This window comes from Micropterus salmoides, unplaced genomic scaffold (assembly GCF_014851395.1).
Source record: "Micropterus salmoides isolate LMB-PRFRI ecotype aquatic unplaced genomic scaffold, ASM1485139v1 Ms_hic_scaffold_3, whole genome shotgun sequence".
Taxonomy (NCBI): Eukaryota; Metazoa; Chordata; class Actinopteri; order Centrarchiformes; family Centrarchidae; genus Micropterus; species Micropterus salmoides.
Window position 1 is genome coordinate 1427466 of NW_024042261.1, and position 16765 is coordinate 1444230.

A 16765-nucleotide genomic window follows, 5' to 3' on the forward strand; every position below is an offset into this window, starting at 1 on the left:
TGAACTGAAACAAGTTGTAACCTCTTCCTTGGCGATGCGCATGTGGTCCTTGACCTCTGAGAAAATGGTGGGTTCAATGAAGAGGCTCTTCTCGCCCACAGCTGCTCCTCCATACTCCAGCCTGGCTCCCTCCTTCTTCCCACTCTCTATCAGATCCATAATCTTGTCAAACTGCTTTCGGTCGATCTGGAGCCAGCATCAGGCAGACAAGGAGACAAGGGAAGGAGACAATTTAATAACACTGGAATGAAACCAAATTTTGGGGAATTTGAAATTCACTTGTTTGCTGACAAATGAAACAGTAATTAATTAATATCAGTCTCATTTCTGTGCGTCTTAGCTTAAATGTGTACAGGGTAAACAACATGCTAATCAGTGAGTTTTTGAATTGTAGGCAGGTGTATTTTTGAACACGTAAGGCGTTAACCCCTGCTTCCAGTCTTTTTACTAAGCTAAGCTAACCATGTTTTGACTCCAGATCTGTATATAACACACATACATCAAATATCCATCTTCTCATCTCCCTCACAGAAATAAAGTGAATAAGTGTATTTCACAAAAAGTTGAACTATTCTTTAAGTGACCTAAACTGTCCCTAGAGTAATGATGGCCTACAGCAATTAAAGACATGCAGGTCAAGTTCATTTTATTTCAATTTACTTTTCAATTTCAATTTCAATTTCAATTTCAACATTTGGTTACACAATGAAATGTAAGTTTCAATTTGAGACTTCAAGCGGTTATAAACAATATTGTTATAATAACAATGTTTCAAATGACAATGTGATAATGTGAAAGGCATCACTCGCGGTGATCTTCAGAGAATTATCACCTGAATCTCACTCACTTTTGATGGCAGAAGTTTAGACATTAGTGGCTGTGTGATGTTTTGAGGGAACAGCAAATTTACACTGTTATACAAGCTGTACACTCACTGCTTTATATTGCAGCAAAGTGTCATTTCTTGTGTTGTCACATGAAAAGATATAATCAAGTATCACAAAAATGTGAGGGGTTCTCACTTTTGTGTCTATACGATTATATATATATACATACACACACACATATATGTATATATGTATATATGTATACATATATATACATATATACATATATATATATATATATATACACACACATATATACATACATACATACACACATACATACATATATACATTAACATACATCAACACATACACCCTGCCAGTCATCAGATACCCCGCTGGTATAATAAACTGACCAAAGGAGGAGATAGAGGCCACTGACATCACAAGACAAGGAAGCTCCTCACAATGCATGGAGGGTTTCACCCCAAATCCAGCACCCTGAGACTGTACAACAAGCTTAGCCAGGGAGGCCGAGGGCTAGTGAGTGTCAAGACCACTGTCCAGGATGAAATGACAAAGATCCAGGAGTACATCAAGAAGATGGCCCCCAAAGATGAAGGGCTTAGTGAAAACCTCAGGCAGCAGAAACCCGAGGGTGAGGACAGGGTGTAAGATGCAGGCAGGAAGTGTGTACATGGAACGCCACAACCAGGTAGCTGTAGTGTACAGGAACATCTGCCATGAGTATGGGCTGGAAGTCCCAAGGTCAAAATGGAAGACACCTCCTAAGGTAGTTGAGAATGACCGAGCTAAGATCCTGTGGGACTTCAAGATCCAGACTGAAGTCCCACAGCAACATCAAGAAGAAGGAACACGAGAAGCTTGAGAAATACCAAGAGCTGAAAGAGGAGCTAGAAAAGATGTGGAAAGTAAGAGCAACAGTGGTGCCAGTGGTAATCAGAGCACTGGGGACTGTGACCCTCAAACTGGGAGAGTGGCTACAGCAGATTCCTGGTAAAACATCAGAGGTCTCTGTCCAGAAGAGTGCAGTCCTAAGAACAGCTAAAATACCTCAAACTCCCAGGCCTCTCTGGTAGAGGACCCAAGCTTGAGGATGACACTTACCACCCTGCAAGGGGTGAGAGGGGGATTTTTTTTTATATACATGTATGTGTGTATATACACATATACACACATACATATATGAATATACCATAGACTGTATATAAAAGTGGACTTAGTATCCGTGATGTCACCCGTCACTCCCGGATAACCATAAATGGGCAAAGAGGCGGGTCGTGGGTAGAGCTGTGGTGACGTGTTGCTGAAACCACTCCTGCCTAGTTCGACATGACCGACTTAGCTCATGCTAAGGAGCTAATGCTATATTGCTATATGCTACTCTGTGTTAGCAGAGGTAGCTTCTAAACTCCCGGTGCTGTACGGTGGAGGTTGGAACCTGGGGACGTTTTGTTACCAGTTTATGGTCGTTACCAGCTCACAGTCAAGGTAAGACACTGGAAAATATTAAAATAACTCACATATCTGTTATTGACATTATACTTAACAAGGTTTTAAATGCTTTTAATATATAAATGTGGAAACGTTATTTTGCACCTCAAACGAACAATTTGAAGCAAATCAATGAACTCTTTTATATAACGTTACTTACGTTTATTTGGTCGTCACCTGATTATATTTGTTGAGAATATTTCTTTGGGGCTTTGTTGATGTAACAGGGAAAAGTAAGACAGGTCTAGCTTAGAGTAATTTAGCTGACCCCATACGTGTTTTCTGACATTCTAGCTTTAGGTATTTGTCACAAGATTTTAGTTGAGGAGCTGATGCCTCCACGTCTGCTACTCAAAGCTTAAACTGTAAGTAATGTTACTATGACAACTTGGCTACTGGACATTTGACAGCTGATATAAAATTGTCACAACACAAAAACATTTAAAGACCGTCTCCCTTGTTCCATTTCTCCCACGTGACATAATAGTGCTGTCAACATTAAAACACTGAGGCATTTTTTAGAAGAGCATCTCAAAAAATTAGAATACTGAGGAAAAGTTCATTGTGAGCACCAGAACCAGACTAGGAGATTACAGGCTTCAGAAACCTTTGTAGGTGTTTTGAGGTAATTAGCTGATTAGAGAGCTCTTCTCCATTTGACATTTCTGTATAATACAGAAATGTAAATGCTCTGTATAGTGCCTTTTTGACCACTCAAAGCGCTTTTACACTACATCCACACACTGAGCACTGAAACAGAAACTAACTTTCACACACTGGCGGAACAGCTGCCAGGGGCAATTCAGCATCTTGCACTTTAACATGCAACCTGGAGGTGCTGGGGATTAAACCTCCAACCTTCTGATTAACAGGCAACCTGCTCTATCTCCTGAGCCACAGCCGCTCCAAATGTATTTAGGCTATTCTAAAATGTTTATACATTATGAGATACTGAAGTTTTTATTTCCACGAGCTGTAAACTGTAATCAAGATGAAAACAAAAACGGTTTGAAATGCTTCACTTTTTGAAAAGAATTACGTTAGAAAATTAACTTCACCACAATATTCTATTTATTAAAGACTCATCTGTATTGTTTACTTTATATTTTTCATCACCTGAAGCATTTATTACACATTTTCCTCCTAGAGTCACACTGTGGATCAGATGTCCCACCTGGTGCCAGAGAGCTGCAGAGACCTGGAAGCCTTGTTATTGTTGTGGAAGTCTGTATCTGTTCGTGTGGACTGACGTGGAAACGACATACACGCCTGTCACTCAAAATGGCCACGCCCCTAATAATGCAGAACTTTAAGGCTTAATATAATTGAAACAGTTGTCATTGAGGGCAAATTAGCAATATACACTAAAACCATCTTTTGTACCAGGCTGTAAGCATGTTTTATTCTGCTGTAAAGTTGGCCATTTTAACATGGGGGTCAATGGGGATTGACTCCCTTTTGGAGCCAGCCTCAAGTGGCCACTTGATGAACTGCAGGTTTTCGATCTTCCGGGAAAGCTTCAGCCCGGAGACCGGAAGTTTGCTGCTTGGAATATACACATATATCATTAGCTTACCTTGTTTTTTTTCAATGTGTTGCTTATACCGGTGCATTCTGGATTTCAATGATGTTTATAAAAATGAAAAAAAGAATGTCCTTGAACCCTTCTATGTTTGTCTCTTTTAGTTATTATTATTAGGGTTCAAACCGCGAAGCGGTAGAACCCTTCTATGTTTGTCTCTTTTAGTTATTATTATTAGGGTTCAAACCGCAAAGCGGTAGAACCCTTCTATGTTTGTCTCTTTTAGTTATTATTATTAGGGTTCAAACCGCGAAGCGGTAGAACCCTTCTATGTTTGTCTCTTTTAGTTATTATTATTGGGGTTCAAACAGCAAAGCGGTAGAACCCTTCTATGTTTGTCTCTTTTAGTTATTATTATTAGGGTTCAAACCGCAAAGCGGTAGAACCCTTCTATGTTTGTCTCTTTTAGTTATTATTATTAGGGTTCAAACCGCAAAGCGGTAGAACCCTTCTATGTTTGTCTCTTTTAGTTATTATTATTAGGGTTCAAACCGCAAAGCGGTAGAACCCTTCTATGTTTGTCTCTTTTAGTTATTATTATTAGGGTTCAAACCGCAAAGCGGTAGAACCCTTCTATGTTTGTCTCTTTTAGTTATTATTATTAGGGTTCAAACCGCAAAGCGGTAGAACCCTTCTATGTTTGTCTCTTTTAGTTATTATTATTAGGGTTCAAACCGCGAAGCGGTAGAACCCTTCTATGTTTGTCTCTTTTAGTTATTATTATTAGGGTTCAAACCGCAAAGCGGTAGAACAGGAGAGTTAAATGTGGACTCTTAAACATCAGATCTCTCTCTTCTAAAGGTGTACTAGTAAATGAACTAATATCAGATTATGATATTGATTTATTTGGTCTTACTGAAACCTGGCTGGGTGATGGAGAATATGTTAGCCTAAATGAATCCACCCCTCCCAGTCATATTAATACTCACATTCCTCGAGGCACAGGCCGAGGAGGTGGAGTTGCAGCTATCTTCGACTCTAGCCTACTAATCAGCTCTAAACCTAAACTAAACTATAACTCATTTGAAAGTGTTGTTCTTAGTCTTTCGCACCCAAGTTGGAAATCACTGCAACCAATTCTTTTTGTTATAGTGTACCGAGCACCTGGCCCGTACTCTGAATTCTTATCTGAATTTGCAGAGTTTTTGTCAACTTTAGTCCTTAAAACGGACTAAGTTATTATTGTAGGAGATTTTAATATTCATGTGGATGTTGAGAATGACAGCTTCAGTACTGCGTTTATCTCTTTGTTAGATTCCATCGGCTTCTCTCAGAGTGTTCATGAACCGACTCACTGTTTTAACCACACCCTCGACCTTGTTTTGGTGTATGGTATTGAAATTGAACATTTAGTGGTGTTCCCACAGAATCCCTCTTTATCCGACCACTGTTTGATAACTTTTGAGTTTGTATTGCTGAACTACTCGCCATTGGGCAAAAATTTCTATACAAGATGTCTGTCTGATAGTGCCATAGCTAAATTTAAGGATGCGATTCCATCAGCTCTAAATACATTATCTAGTCACAAAGTAACTGAGGACTCCTATGCTAATTTCAGTCCCTCCCAAATCGATCATCTTGTTGATAGTGCTGCAGGCTCACTGCGAATGACACTCGACTCTGTAGCCCCTCTAAAAAAGAAAATACTAAAACAAAGACGGTTAGCTCCATGGTATAATACTGAAACTCGCAAATTAAAGCAAATATCACGGAAACTTGAGAGGAATTGGCGTTCCACCAAAGTGGAAAATTCTCGTTTAATTTGGCAAGATAGTCTTAAAACTTATAGGAAGGCCCTCCGTAATGCTAGAGCAGCGTACTACTAGAGGAAAATAGGAACAACCCCAGGTTTCTTTTCAGCACTGTAGCCAGGCTGACAGAGAGTCACAGCTCTATTGAGCCAAGTATTCCCATAGCTCTCAGTAGTTACGATTTCATGAGCTTCTTTAATGATAAAATTCTAGCTATTAGAGACAAAATTCACCAAGACCTGCCCTCAATTGGCACCGACTTATCTCTTAACTCAGGAACCTTAGAAACAGCTGTAGAACCAGATAAATGTTTAGATTGTTTTGCTTCCCTCAATCTTTACCAACTAACTTCAATAATTTCTTCATCTAAACCATCAACCTGCCTCTTAGACCCCATCCCGACTAGGCTGCTTAAAGATGTTCTACCCTTAGTCAGCACCTCTATACTAGATATGATCAATCTATCTTTATCAACAGGCTATGTACCACAGTACTTTAAAGTAGCTGTAATTAAACCTCTTCTGAAAAAGCCCAAACTTGATCCGGATGTTTTATCAAACTATAGACCTATATCTAACCTTCCATTTCTCTCTAAGGTTCTGGAGAAAGCAGTTGTTAAACAGCTGTGTGACTTTCTACAGAGCAATAGTTTATTTGAGGATTTTCAGTCAGGATTTAGAGCTCATCATAGCACAGAGACAGCACTGGTGAAAATTACTAATGACCTCCTTATTGCATCAGACCAAGGACTTGTCTCTGTACTGGTTTTATTAGATCTTAGTGCTGCATTTGATACCATTGACCATCAGATCCTATTGCAGAGACTGGAATATTTCATTGGCATTAAAGGAACCGCTCTAAGCTGGTTTAAGTCCTATTTATCAGATCGATTTCAGTTTGTACATGTTAATGATGAGTCCTCCATGCACGCCAAAGTTACTCATGGAGTTCCTCAAGGATCTGTCCTTGGACCAATCCTCTTCACTTTATATATGCTTCCTTTAGGCAATATTATCAGGAAACATTCCATAAGCTTTCATTGTTATGCAGATGATACTCAGTTATATCTATCGATCAAGCCAGATGAAACTCATCAGTTAGCTAAACTTCAAATGTGCCTTCAGGATGTTAAAACCTGGATGACCTGTAATTTTCTCATGTTAAACTCAGATAAAACTGAAGTTATTGCTCTGGGGCCTAAGCACCTCCGTGACGCATTATCTAAAGATATAGTTTCCCTGGATGGCATCGCCTTGGCCTCCAGCACCACTGTGAGGAATCTTGGAGTTATCTTTGATCAGGACATGTCGTTTAAGTCCCACATTAAGCAAATTTCAAGGACCGCCTTTTTTCACCTACGTAATATTGCGAAAATCAGGAACATCCTGTCTAAAAATGATGCAGAAAAACTAGTCCATGCATTTGTTACTTCTAGGCTGGATTACTGCAATTCCTTATTATCAGGCTGCTCGAAAAAGTCCATTAAGACTCTTCAGCTGATCCAGAATGCTGCAGCACGTGTTCTGACAGGAACCAGGAAAAGAGATCACATTTCTCCTGTTTTAGCTTCTTTGCATTGGCTTCCAGTAAAATCCAGAATAGAATTTAAAATCATTCTTCTTACCTACAAAGCTCTTAATGGTCAGGCACCATCTTATCTTAAAGAGCTCATAGGACCTTACTACCCCACCAGAGCACTGCGCTCCCAAAATGCAGGGTTACTTGTGGTTCCTAGAGTCTCCAAAAGTAGACTAGGAGCCAGAGCGTTCAGCTATCAAGCTCCTCTCCTGTGGAACCAGGTTCCAGTTTGGGTTCAGGAGGCAGACACCATCTCCACATTTAAGAGTAGGCTTAAGACTTTCCTCTTTGATAAAGCTTATAGTTAGGGCTGGCTCAGGTAGTCCTGAACCATCCCTTAGTTATGCTGCTATAGGCCTAGACTGCCGGGGGATTTCCCATGATGCACTGAGCTCCTCTCTCCTCTACTTTCTCTCCCTCTGTATGCAATCTTATCCCATTATTGCATGTTACTAACACAACTTCTCCCCTTTCTGGTAGTCTTGTGCTTTCTCGTCTCTCTCCTCTCTCCTATCACTTCCTGCAGGTTTTCTGGCTCTGGAGCTGTGGAGTCTGGAGCTGTGGCTGCGGGTCACCTGCTGCCCCTGTGTTCCTGCTCGACAACCTCTACTGCAACGACTATTGTTGCTAGTCTTATTGTTATTATTGTTATTATAATCATTAACATTACGATGGTTACCATTAACACTATTATAAATATCTGTACCATTTTTCATTTAGTCTATAGCAACATTACCTTCACTGTCTGTACCTCTGTGTGTATATTGTGTAGGCTGCCTCCCCCCTCTCTCTCTCTCACCCCAACCGGTCGAGGCAGATGGCCGCCCACCCTGAGCCATGGTTCTGCTCGAGGTTTCTGCCTCTTAAAAGGAAGTTTTTCCTTGCCTCTGTCGCCTAGTGCTTGCTCTTGGTGGGAACTGTTGGGCTTCTGTAAATAACATCACAGAGTACGGTCTAGACCTGCTCTTTTATGAAAAGCGCTGTGAGATAACTGTTGTTGTGATTTGGCGCTATATAAATAAAATTGAATTGAATTGAATTGAATTAATTAAATGCAAATTAGTAGGGCTGGACACGAATATTCAACCGTTGGGTACACATTCGATTTTCAATTATGATATTCGATTATTGAGGTTTTTTCCGCACCCCTGACCTCCGCCGACAGCAGTGAACGTAACGTTCCAGTTCACATCAAATGGAAAACAAATGAAGCCCTCAGCTGTGTGGGAGCACTTTAAACTGAGTGATGTCAGCAGTAGTGTGGAAGTTATGGTGTTTAATTTTACAATTGCTTAATTTCCTATATTTTAAAATGAATCAGTAGCAAACTGTAGGCTGGAAACAAACAGCAACACAATGAACGCATTTAAATAAGCCTAATTATACAGGTGCTGGTCATATAATTAGAATATCATCAAAAAGTTGATTTATTTCAGTAATTCCATTCAAAAAGTGAAACTTGGATATTATTTTCATTCATTACACACAGACTGATATATTTCAATTGTTTATTTCATTTAATTGTATTAGGCCGATTGTAGAAGAAGAGCATTTTGTCGCTATAATTAAAATTAAAAGTGAATTTTGCATAATAACGTGTTAGATTTAGTTCCGCTACCGGAAACACCGCTCATCCTGTGTGCTCTCCGCTTGGACTGCTCTGGACCTGCTCGGATCAGACTCTCTCACTCTGAAGTCTCAGCAACTTAGCGGGCATTTATCCTTCTTCTGCTGTTCTACTTCTATCCATTAAATACATAGCTGTAGCTCGTGAAAAAACACATGTGTAAAGAATCACCATGACGGGACCGCTGAGCGCCACCGCGGGGGGTCTTCGATTATTCGCTCTTAATTAGTATTGAAGCATTGAAGCTCAAAAAATGACATTCGGGCCAGCCCTACAAATTAGGTGTGTTTCCATCATCTGGTTTTCAACAAACAAACTGGGCTACAGCTTACTTTTATCAAATGTTGGTTGGTATAGGCTACATTACGGATGGCTATAATAAACAGAGTAGAAGAAGCAGAGTGAAAGCAAAACCAGTTGTTTGCCAACTCTGAGGTTTATTGGCAGTTGCCAAAAATGTTTTCGTGAAATTTTCGAAAACCTTTTCTAATACGGTACTTCAAAATAATATGACCTTAACTGGGTGTTCTTACCTGTGGCCCGTGTGATGTCTGGGGGTCCAATGGGTCTCCTGTGACGATCCTCTTGGCATTTTCTATGCTGCGACGCACAAACTCTTCATAAATACTTTTCTCCACAAATACACGAGATGCAGCCGTGCAGCACTGACCCTGGTTATAAAAAGCTCCCTTCTGGGTTTCCTCCACAGCCAGCTGCACTGTAGACACACACACACACACACACACACAAAATGGACAAGTGCAATAAACAAGAAACAACGTTAACATTTAATTTATTTTTTTGCCCAGGAGAAAATGACACCTTCTCTACTCCTACTACTATGTTTCATCAGTCTGGGATGTTCAGTGTAGAGATGCACAGATCGATCAGTTGGCGGCTGGGATCGGACAAACTCCTGCTTGATAGGCCATGACCGTTTATTGAGGCTGATCAAAGTCATATAGGATTCAGTGGTGGTGTTCTGACAATTTATTCTGCCTTGTCGAAAGTACACACAACGAGCTAGCTCATTTACCTTTGTTTAAAGAAAATTTACAGGTCAAAAGACACAATAAAAGCCACAGTCTCTGCAGCATGCCCGACAGCAAGGTTGCATAGATTTATGGGCATTGAGAGAGACCAAGATTGTGGGTTACGTGCACATTTTGCTAGGTGGCATAAATCAACAGAACAGCAGTCAAATTTACACACATACTGCATGATGGTTCATGTCACGCGCTCAATGGCACAGAAATAGACTATTGTCACAGCCACACACACACATGCGCCAAAGTTCTTCACTGTGAGTGAAGATGACCCAAATCTCACAATTTGTAATGGGCTACCTTTAAGTATAAAAATGTGTTTCCCAGACAGACTTTACTTGGGTAGACCGCCCAGGTACAACGATCGCCACAGTATATTTGGTGACTCACTTCACTTTGCAGTGAAACAGAGAGACACATTATCTGGTATTACATTAAAAGACGCAAACATGGTGGCTAATTTACATTTTGCATACATTGTTATTCTTTGTCATTCCTACATTCACTACCTGTAGTTGGGTATAGTTGTCTTTAGGGCTGAAACGACTCACAATTAAATCGATAAAATCGATTCATAAAATGCTAGTATGGTATTATTATTAAGTATGATATTATTTCAAGCTAAAGAAAACAACAACTCTGTAATGTTACCGTCCGTCCACCGTAAAACGAAACTTTTGTCGCCTCGGCAACAGCACGACGGCGCCTTATCAGAAAGCAGCCGGTGTTCTGCCAGCGGACCACAGACAAGGTAACAGTAACAGCAACGTTAGCATTTAACTGAAATCATGATTGATTGTTGAGTTGAAGCCAAAGTAAGCTGCAGACCTCAGCTGATAATGTGACCACGTGCGTTTGTTGTTCTCCTTTTGGGCCGTGAGTTGTAACCTCACAGTCAGGAGTTAACTGGGTGTCGGGGAGCTGCACCTTATAACTCCCCTGCAGCTCTCTCTGTAGCTCAGACAATCCCTGCTACCTGCGTGTGCTAATCCATCCTTTCACCAAGATTCTTTGTCTTTATAATTGCCATCTTTATAATAACAAACAACAGCTGGTTCGTGTGCAGGATCGCTCATTTCCCGTTTCACATTTCACATGTGTTTTTTTGATAAAAGTGGTTTGGAAACCAGGTTCGGGTGCCATAGGTGTTGTCAGCTCCTGTAGTGTGTGTGACCCCCTGGTCACCGATCAGTCAAGTAAAAGTACTTCTTAAATGACGCATCGATGAATCGTTGAAATAATCTATAGAAGCTTTGAATACTAAAATCATCGTTAGCTGCCGCCCTAGTTGTCTTAACTACTGTATAACAAACCTTGATTAGTCATATCATTGTAACTTAACCAAGGCTGCAGCCAGGATTTAAGACAGCCTTGTGGCCAATATTTCTGCAGCTTTATTCCTTGTTCTGACAGGAAGATGATGTCACATTCAAATCTCTGATTGGCTCATTTTTTTCAACTGGGTAAATAGCTGTCAGTTAGATCTCTGAGATTTGGGCAGTGATTTATTACTGACCAACAGGTCACCCAAAATCAAGGAATATATAGTTGGTTTGGACATTAGGGCTATGTGGTGTTATGTGTATATGTTGACATGCTAGTGTTATAATAATAATAATAATAATAATAATAATAATAATAACAATAATAATAATCTGCGATGGACTGGCGAACTGTCTGTTCACCCGTCTGTCTCTGTCTGTCTGTTCACCTGTCTGTCTCTGTCTGTCTTTTCACCTGTCTGTCTGTTCACCTGTCTGTCTCTGTTTGTCTGTTCACCCGTCTGTCTCTGTCTGTCTGTTCACCTGTCTGTCTGTTCACCTGTCTGTCTCTGTCTGTCTGTTCACCTGTCTGTCTCTGTTTGTCTGTTCACCTGTCTGTCTGTTCACCTGTCTGTCTCTGTTTGTCTGTTCACCCGTCTGTCTCTGTCTGTCTGTTCACCTGTCTGTCTGTTCACCTGTCTGTCTCTGTCTGTCTGTCTGTTCACCTGTCTGTCTCTGTCTGTCTGTTCACCTGTCTGTCTCTGTTTGTCTGTTCACCTGTCTGTCTGTTCACCTGTCTGTCTCTGTCTATCTGTTCATGTGTCTGTCACTGTCTGTCTGTCTCTGTCTGTCTGTCTGTCTGTATGTTCACCTGTCTGTCACTGCCTTTCTGTTCACCTGTCTGTCTGTCTCTGTCTGTCTGTCTGTCTGTCTGTCTGTCTGTCTGTCTGTCTGTCTGTTCACCTGTCTCTCTGTCTGTTCATCTGACTGTCTGTCTGTTCACATGTCTCTCTGTCTGTCTATCTGTCTGTCTGTTCACCTGAACACACACACAAGCTAAGCGGATTGGTTATAGTGAGACTTTGAGAGAGAGCGACAAAGAGCATGTTTACTTACAGTCACAGTCAGCAAACACAATGCAGGGGTTCTTCCCTCCCAGCTCCAGAGTAACTCTTTTCAGGTTACTTTTGGCTGCCGCTTCTTTAATCAGCTGGCCGACCTGCCCAGAGGGCGAAACACAGCAATGATGAGTCATACCTTAATGTATCATGGGTAATACTGAAAAAATAAAAAACTCCTTTACATATAACCTAGACCAAAAAGAGAGTCTTCAGACATGATTGTTAATAATCTGAAGTTGACGATGAGCTAGGTTCTTCTTGATGTAAGACTATGGCCAACAACTTTTAGGAAAGTCTATTTTAAAGCAACTTCATTTCATATGATGAAATCTTTCTTGAACTTGATTTTTCCCCTTATTTCAAGAATTGCATTTTGCAGTGTATTTATACAAAATACACTTTATCTACATCACTGTGTTAACAGTTAATGACATGGTGGCAATTCAGATTTCTGCGTTATAAAACTGAACAACTTACAACTCTATAAAGCAACCATTATGGTAATCTAACATGGGGTATTAAGTGTAGTTTTGATTGAACTTTGCATGCAACAGTTAGAACTGTACCACCGTTTCAGCTGGAGGAATCAGGGACTAAATTCAGTTCCTGTATAAAAGCTCCAGGTATAAAATAGTGTCTGCTAGTGCTTGTACTTTCTGGTGGTTCACAAACTATCAAGGCAGAGTTTGCAGGGCTGAGTGGTCAAATAGAGACACTATGTTATATGTACATATATCATGTACAGCTTCATTCACAAAGCAATGGAGTATCAGTGCCACTAGTATCAGTATTAGGACAATGGACACTTCTTGTAATGTTTATTAACAGTGAAAATAATGTTATGCTTCCCAGTTAGTTTAAGCTATAACTCACCAAGTTAATTAACTTTGAATAGTTTGATCACATACAGTAGTAGAAGCCAAAAATTGCATCTGTATTTTCTTACTATACAAACACCTGCACTGCTTTAGTTTTAGAAATGGCCAGTGTCACCACTACATTAGGACTCTAAGTGAAACAAAGAAATCGTCTGGTCTCGTTGAAAGCAGCATTCTATCACTCAGCTGCTAGATTCTATATCAAAACCAATGTATCAGAGAGTATTTATCTTTCCTTCATTTGTCAAAATGACAGTTATGCAGCAGAAGTGCACAGTCATACACTCACATACCTCTGTAGAACCAGTGAAGGCCACCTTGTTGATGTCCATGTGGCTGGCAATGGCTGCTCCAGCCGTGAGACCAAACCCTGGAACGATGTTCACAACTCCAGGAGGGAAACCTGCCTGAGATGGCAACCCAGACATGTTAGTGTGGGGAATCCCCAGTGATGTGATACCCTGGGGAACAACAAAAGGCCCAGCATATGGAGTCAAAAGGCATTTGACCCCATAACAGCCTGTGAAGCCATGTAAGCCTTTGTTAAGGATTTAGAGCGTTGGTCATCTATCTCCCCATTTGCCTAGTTCAGGGTAGGTCTGGGTGATGGCATGACATGATCTGTTACTGTTTCACAGTTCCTATGTCTAAATAATGTCACACATTATATTTCTATTTTAGTATTACTCTGTATCAATAAATGACACAGACTGTGTCACATTCTGCCTGTCTGCTCTGTCTAGTTTAGTTCTCTGTGAGTTTTGTTTATTGTCCAGTTCGGTATCTGTTATTTAGTCTGTGTTTTGGGTTTCAGTCCTGTCTGTTGTCCTGTGTCCAGTCTGCTTGATTTGTTTGGTTATGATCATTATGTGTTAATCTGTTGTGTTCATTTATCTTAGTCTGTTGAGGAGTTTGTCTGTGGTGTTCTGTTATCTTGTCTACTTTATCCACTCTGTGTTATTAGTTCGGTCCCTGTTTGTTTTGCCTTGCCTTGACTCCCTGTTGCTTTTCTGTTTAGTTTAGATTTAGTTTATAGTTTGCTTGCTGCCTTAATGTGCTTCCTCTACCTGATGTTATTGTTTATCTGGTTATGATCTGTCAGCTGGTGTTTAGTGGTGTTTTGGTGTTTTCCTTATTTCTGAACTGTTCCATGTTTAGTGTTGTCCTGTTTCCTGGTTGGTCCTGTCTCTGTTCCTTACCCTGTTCTGTTTAGCAGTTGGTCCATGTTTTCTGTTTTGGGGTTTTGTTCCTTGTCTTGTGTCTTCTCTGTTTAGCCTTGTTTATTTGATTGTTCATTTGCATGTTCTGTTTAGCTCACACAGTACCTGTCTGTCTTGTATGTTAGGTTTAGCCCTGCATTTTAGCTCTGTGTCTTAGTTAATTTGTATGTATATTTGTATTTACTCCTAGTTCGGTGTTTGCATCATTTAGTCTTTGTCTGCTGTGTGTTCTGTTTAATCCTAGTTTCGGTCTGTTATCCCTGTTGGTCGTAGTTTACTTGTAAACGGTATGCTTGTTTCTGGATTAGTTTATTATTTATATATTTCTGATCTGTTCCGTCTTATTTTGATATTGTCTGTGTTAGTAACCTGTGTTATGTCTGTTACCCCAGTAATCCCTCTGCCTGCCTGTCTCTCTGTTTTCCCCTGTTGTTCACTCTGCATGCATGTCTGTCTCATTTGTCTGATCCCTCTCACCTGTGTTGCTCCCGCTGTATCTCTGCTCTCTTGTGCGTTGTGTTTGGGCTCTCTCCTGCTTTGCACTCATCTAAATCGTGACAGACTGTAACTACTCTGAGGGCACGGAGGTCATGCCCTCTGTATTTTTTGGTGAATTTCAGGGATGTATACGGGGAGTTAACATTCTACAACTGAAACTTTTAAAGTAAAAGTATAATTAGGTAAATGTGCTCAAAGCATTAAAAGTGCTCTGTGCAGAAAGATTGCCCCTGTTAGTGTTTTACTATTATATTTAGATCTTTAGTATTAGTATTACTTAAGCATTAATGTAAAATCAGCATTTTACTATTGTAGATGGTTGAGGTGCAGCTACTTTTAAACTATTTAGGCTATATATAAGGCTGCAGCTAAAGATTATCTTCATTATGGATTAAGCTCCTGATTATATTCTTTGATCAATTTGTAAAAATGTAGGAATTAATAAGAAATGCTATCACAACTACCCAAAGTAACACTTTCAGTGCTTTGTTTTGTCCAATCAAAATAAGCCATTTTCTGTCTGTAATTGACCAATCTTTCAGCTCTACTTGCTTCAACTGTTCAGTTTCATCCATAACCAAGCATCATATTTTATAAGCTCTTCATATGTTTTTCATGCAAACTACTAACTAATTAAGCTGTCAGATAAATTTAGTGAAATATATAAAATATAGTAGTGGAGTAGAAATATAATGTAGTATGAAAAGTAACAAATTGAAACAGCATTTCAAAAAATGTTGATGTAAGCAAATACAATTGACAGGAAATATAACTTGCACTTAACTAGCAGTTCATAAAATACAGGTGTATAACTGGCTTGGTTCTTTTTGATGAGACTTTGCAGCATTGTCAGTGCAATAGATTGGACTCCTGAAACCCATAAGACTAAATGTGCATAACAAATTTTACAATGATGGATTAAAAAAAAGTAAATAAAATGTACACTTGTTGTGCAAAGTCTTTGTCCATATGGAAGGAATGCTGCTGTTGAGTTTCTTAAGTGTGTTAGTGTACTCCTTAGTATGTTATCAGATAAGGTCTTTTCTTCTGAAGTTATTTGCAAATCACAGTGCCAGTGAAACCTACAATTTCAACATTAAATATTTATTAAATATCTAGTTAAGGACAAGGACCTCTGTGAGTCTCTGAACCACACTTAAAAATCCACAGCTAATTTTGTTGTCAATTGTCTCCTGTGCTCGGAACAGTCACCAGAACATAATAGGAGCAGAGCAGTCTAATCAGCAGGACTTTTATAAGAATACAGGACCAGACTGTGTTCAAGAAGACTAAGTGTAAAACCTCTCACAGCCCACAGCTAGGATCAATCCTGCTGTACATGTTGAGCCTAATATCAGACCTCATTGATAAGTGATCCAACGTGGAGGGCCGTAAGGGGGGTTTGCTCTGCAGGCTTGATGACCACAGTGTTTCCACAGCTCAGGGCCGGCGCTATCTTCCACATGAACATCAGCAGAGGAAAGTTCCACTAGCACAGACAAAAGAACATGTTAGCTGACTGCTTTCAATGTGTAACTGCACAAGTCACAAACAACACAGTTAGACTACAATCCAACTGAAATAACCTCCCTCTATCAGGCTAATCAGCCTAATCAGAAGTTATTTATGAAGTCATTTTATATACCATAATACTGTATGTTGCTTTTAACTAAAGCTAGGGATGCTATGATCTTATTTTTTCGGTCCAGATACCGATGCCAAGTACCGACCGATATGATGCTAGTGTAAAATAAATAAGCTGTATTCCTCACTGTGAGAAAGAGACTGGGAATAGTGTTCTTTAGCATGATTCTTCTGGAGTTGCTTGACTAAGTTGGTTGTTATATATTTTGCAGTGCT

At 40.0% G+C, this 16765-nt stretch overlaps 1 protein-coding gene across 4 annotated transcripts in view; it reads right to left on the bottom strand.

The window, feature by feature from the left end:
- The window catches only part of aldh1a3 (aldehyde dehydrogenase 1 family, member A3), a 35943-nt gene that overhangs the window by 5801 nt on the left and 13377 nt on the right, over positions 1-16765 (bottom strand). For 2 of the 4 annotated variants that reach the window (XM_038693742.1, XM_038693741.1), the window contains exons 6-10: positions 16266-16394; positions 13481-13594; positions 12305-12407; positions 9414-9598; positions 22-186 (exon numbers count right to left, since the gene is read on the bottom strand). In XM_038693742.1, coding sequence (XP_038549670.1) covers positions 22-186; positions 9414-9598; positions 12305-12407; positions 13481-13594; positions 16266-16394 — 696 coding nt within the window. Of the gene's footprint in view, positions 1-21; positions 187-9413; positions 9599-12304; positions 12408-13480; positions 13649-16265; positions 16395-16765 lie in introns of all 4 variants that reach the window. The other 2 variants (XM_038693740.1, XM_038693737.1) reach the window with 1 other exon arrangement.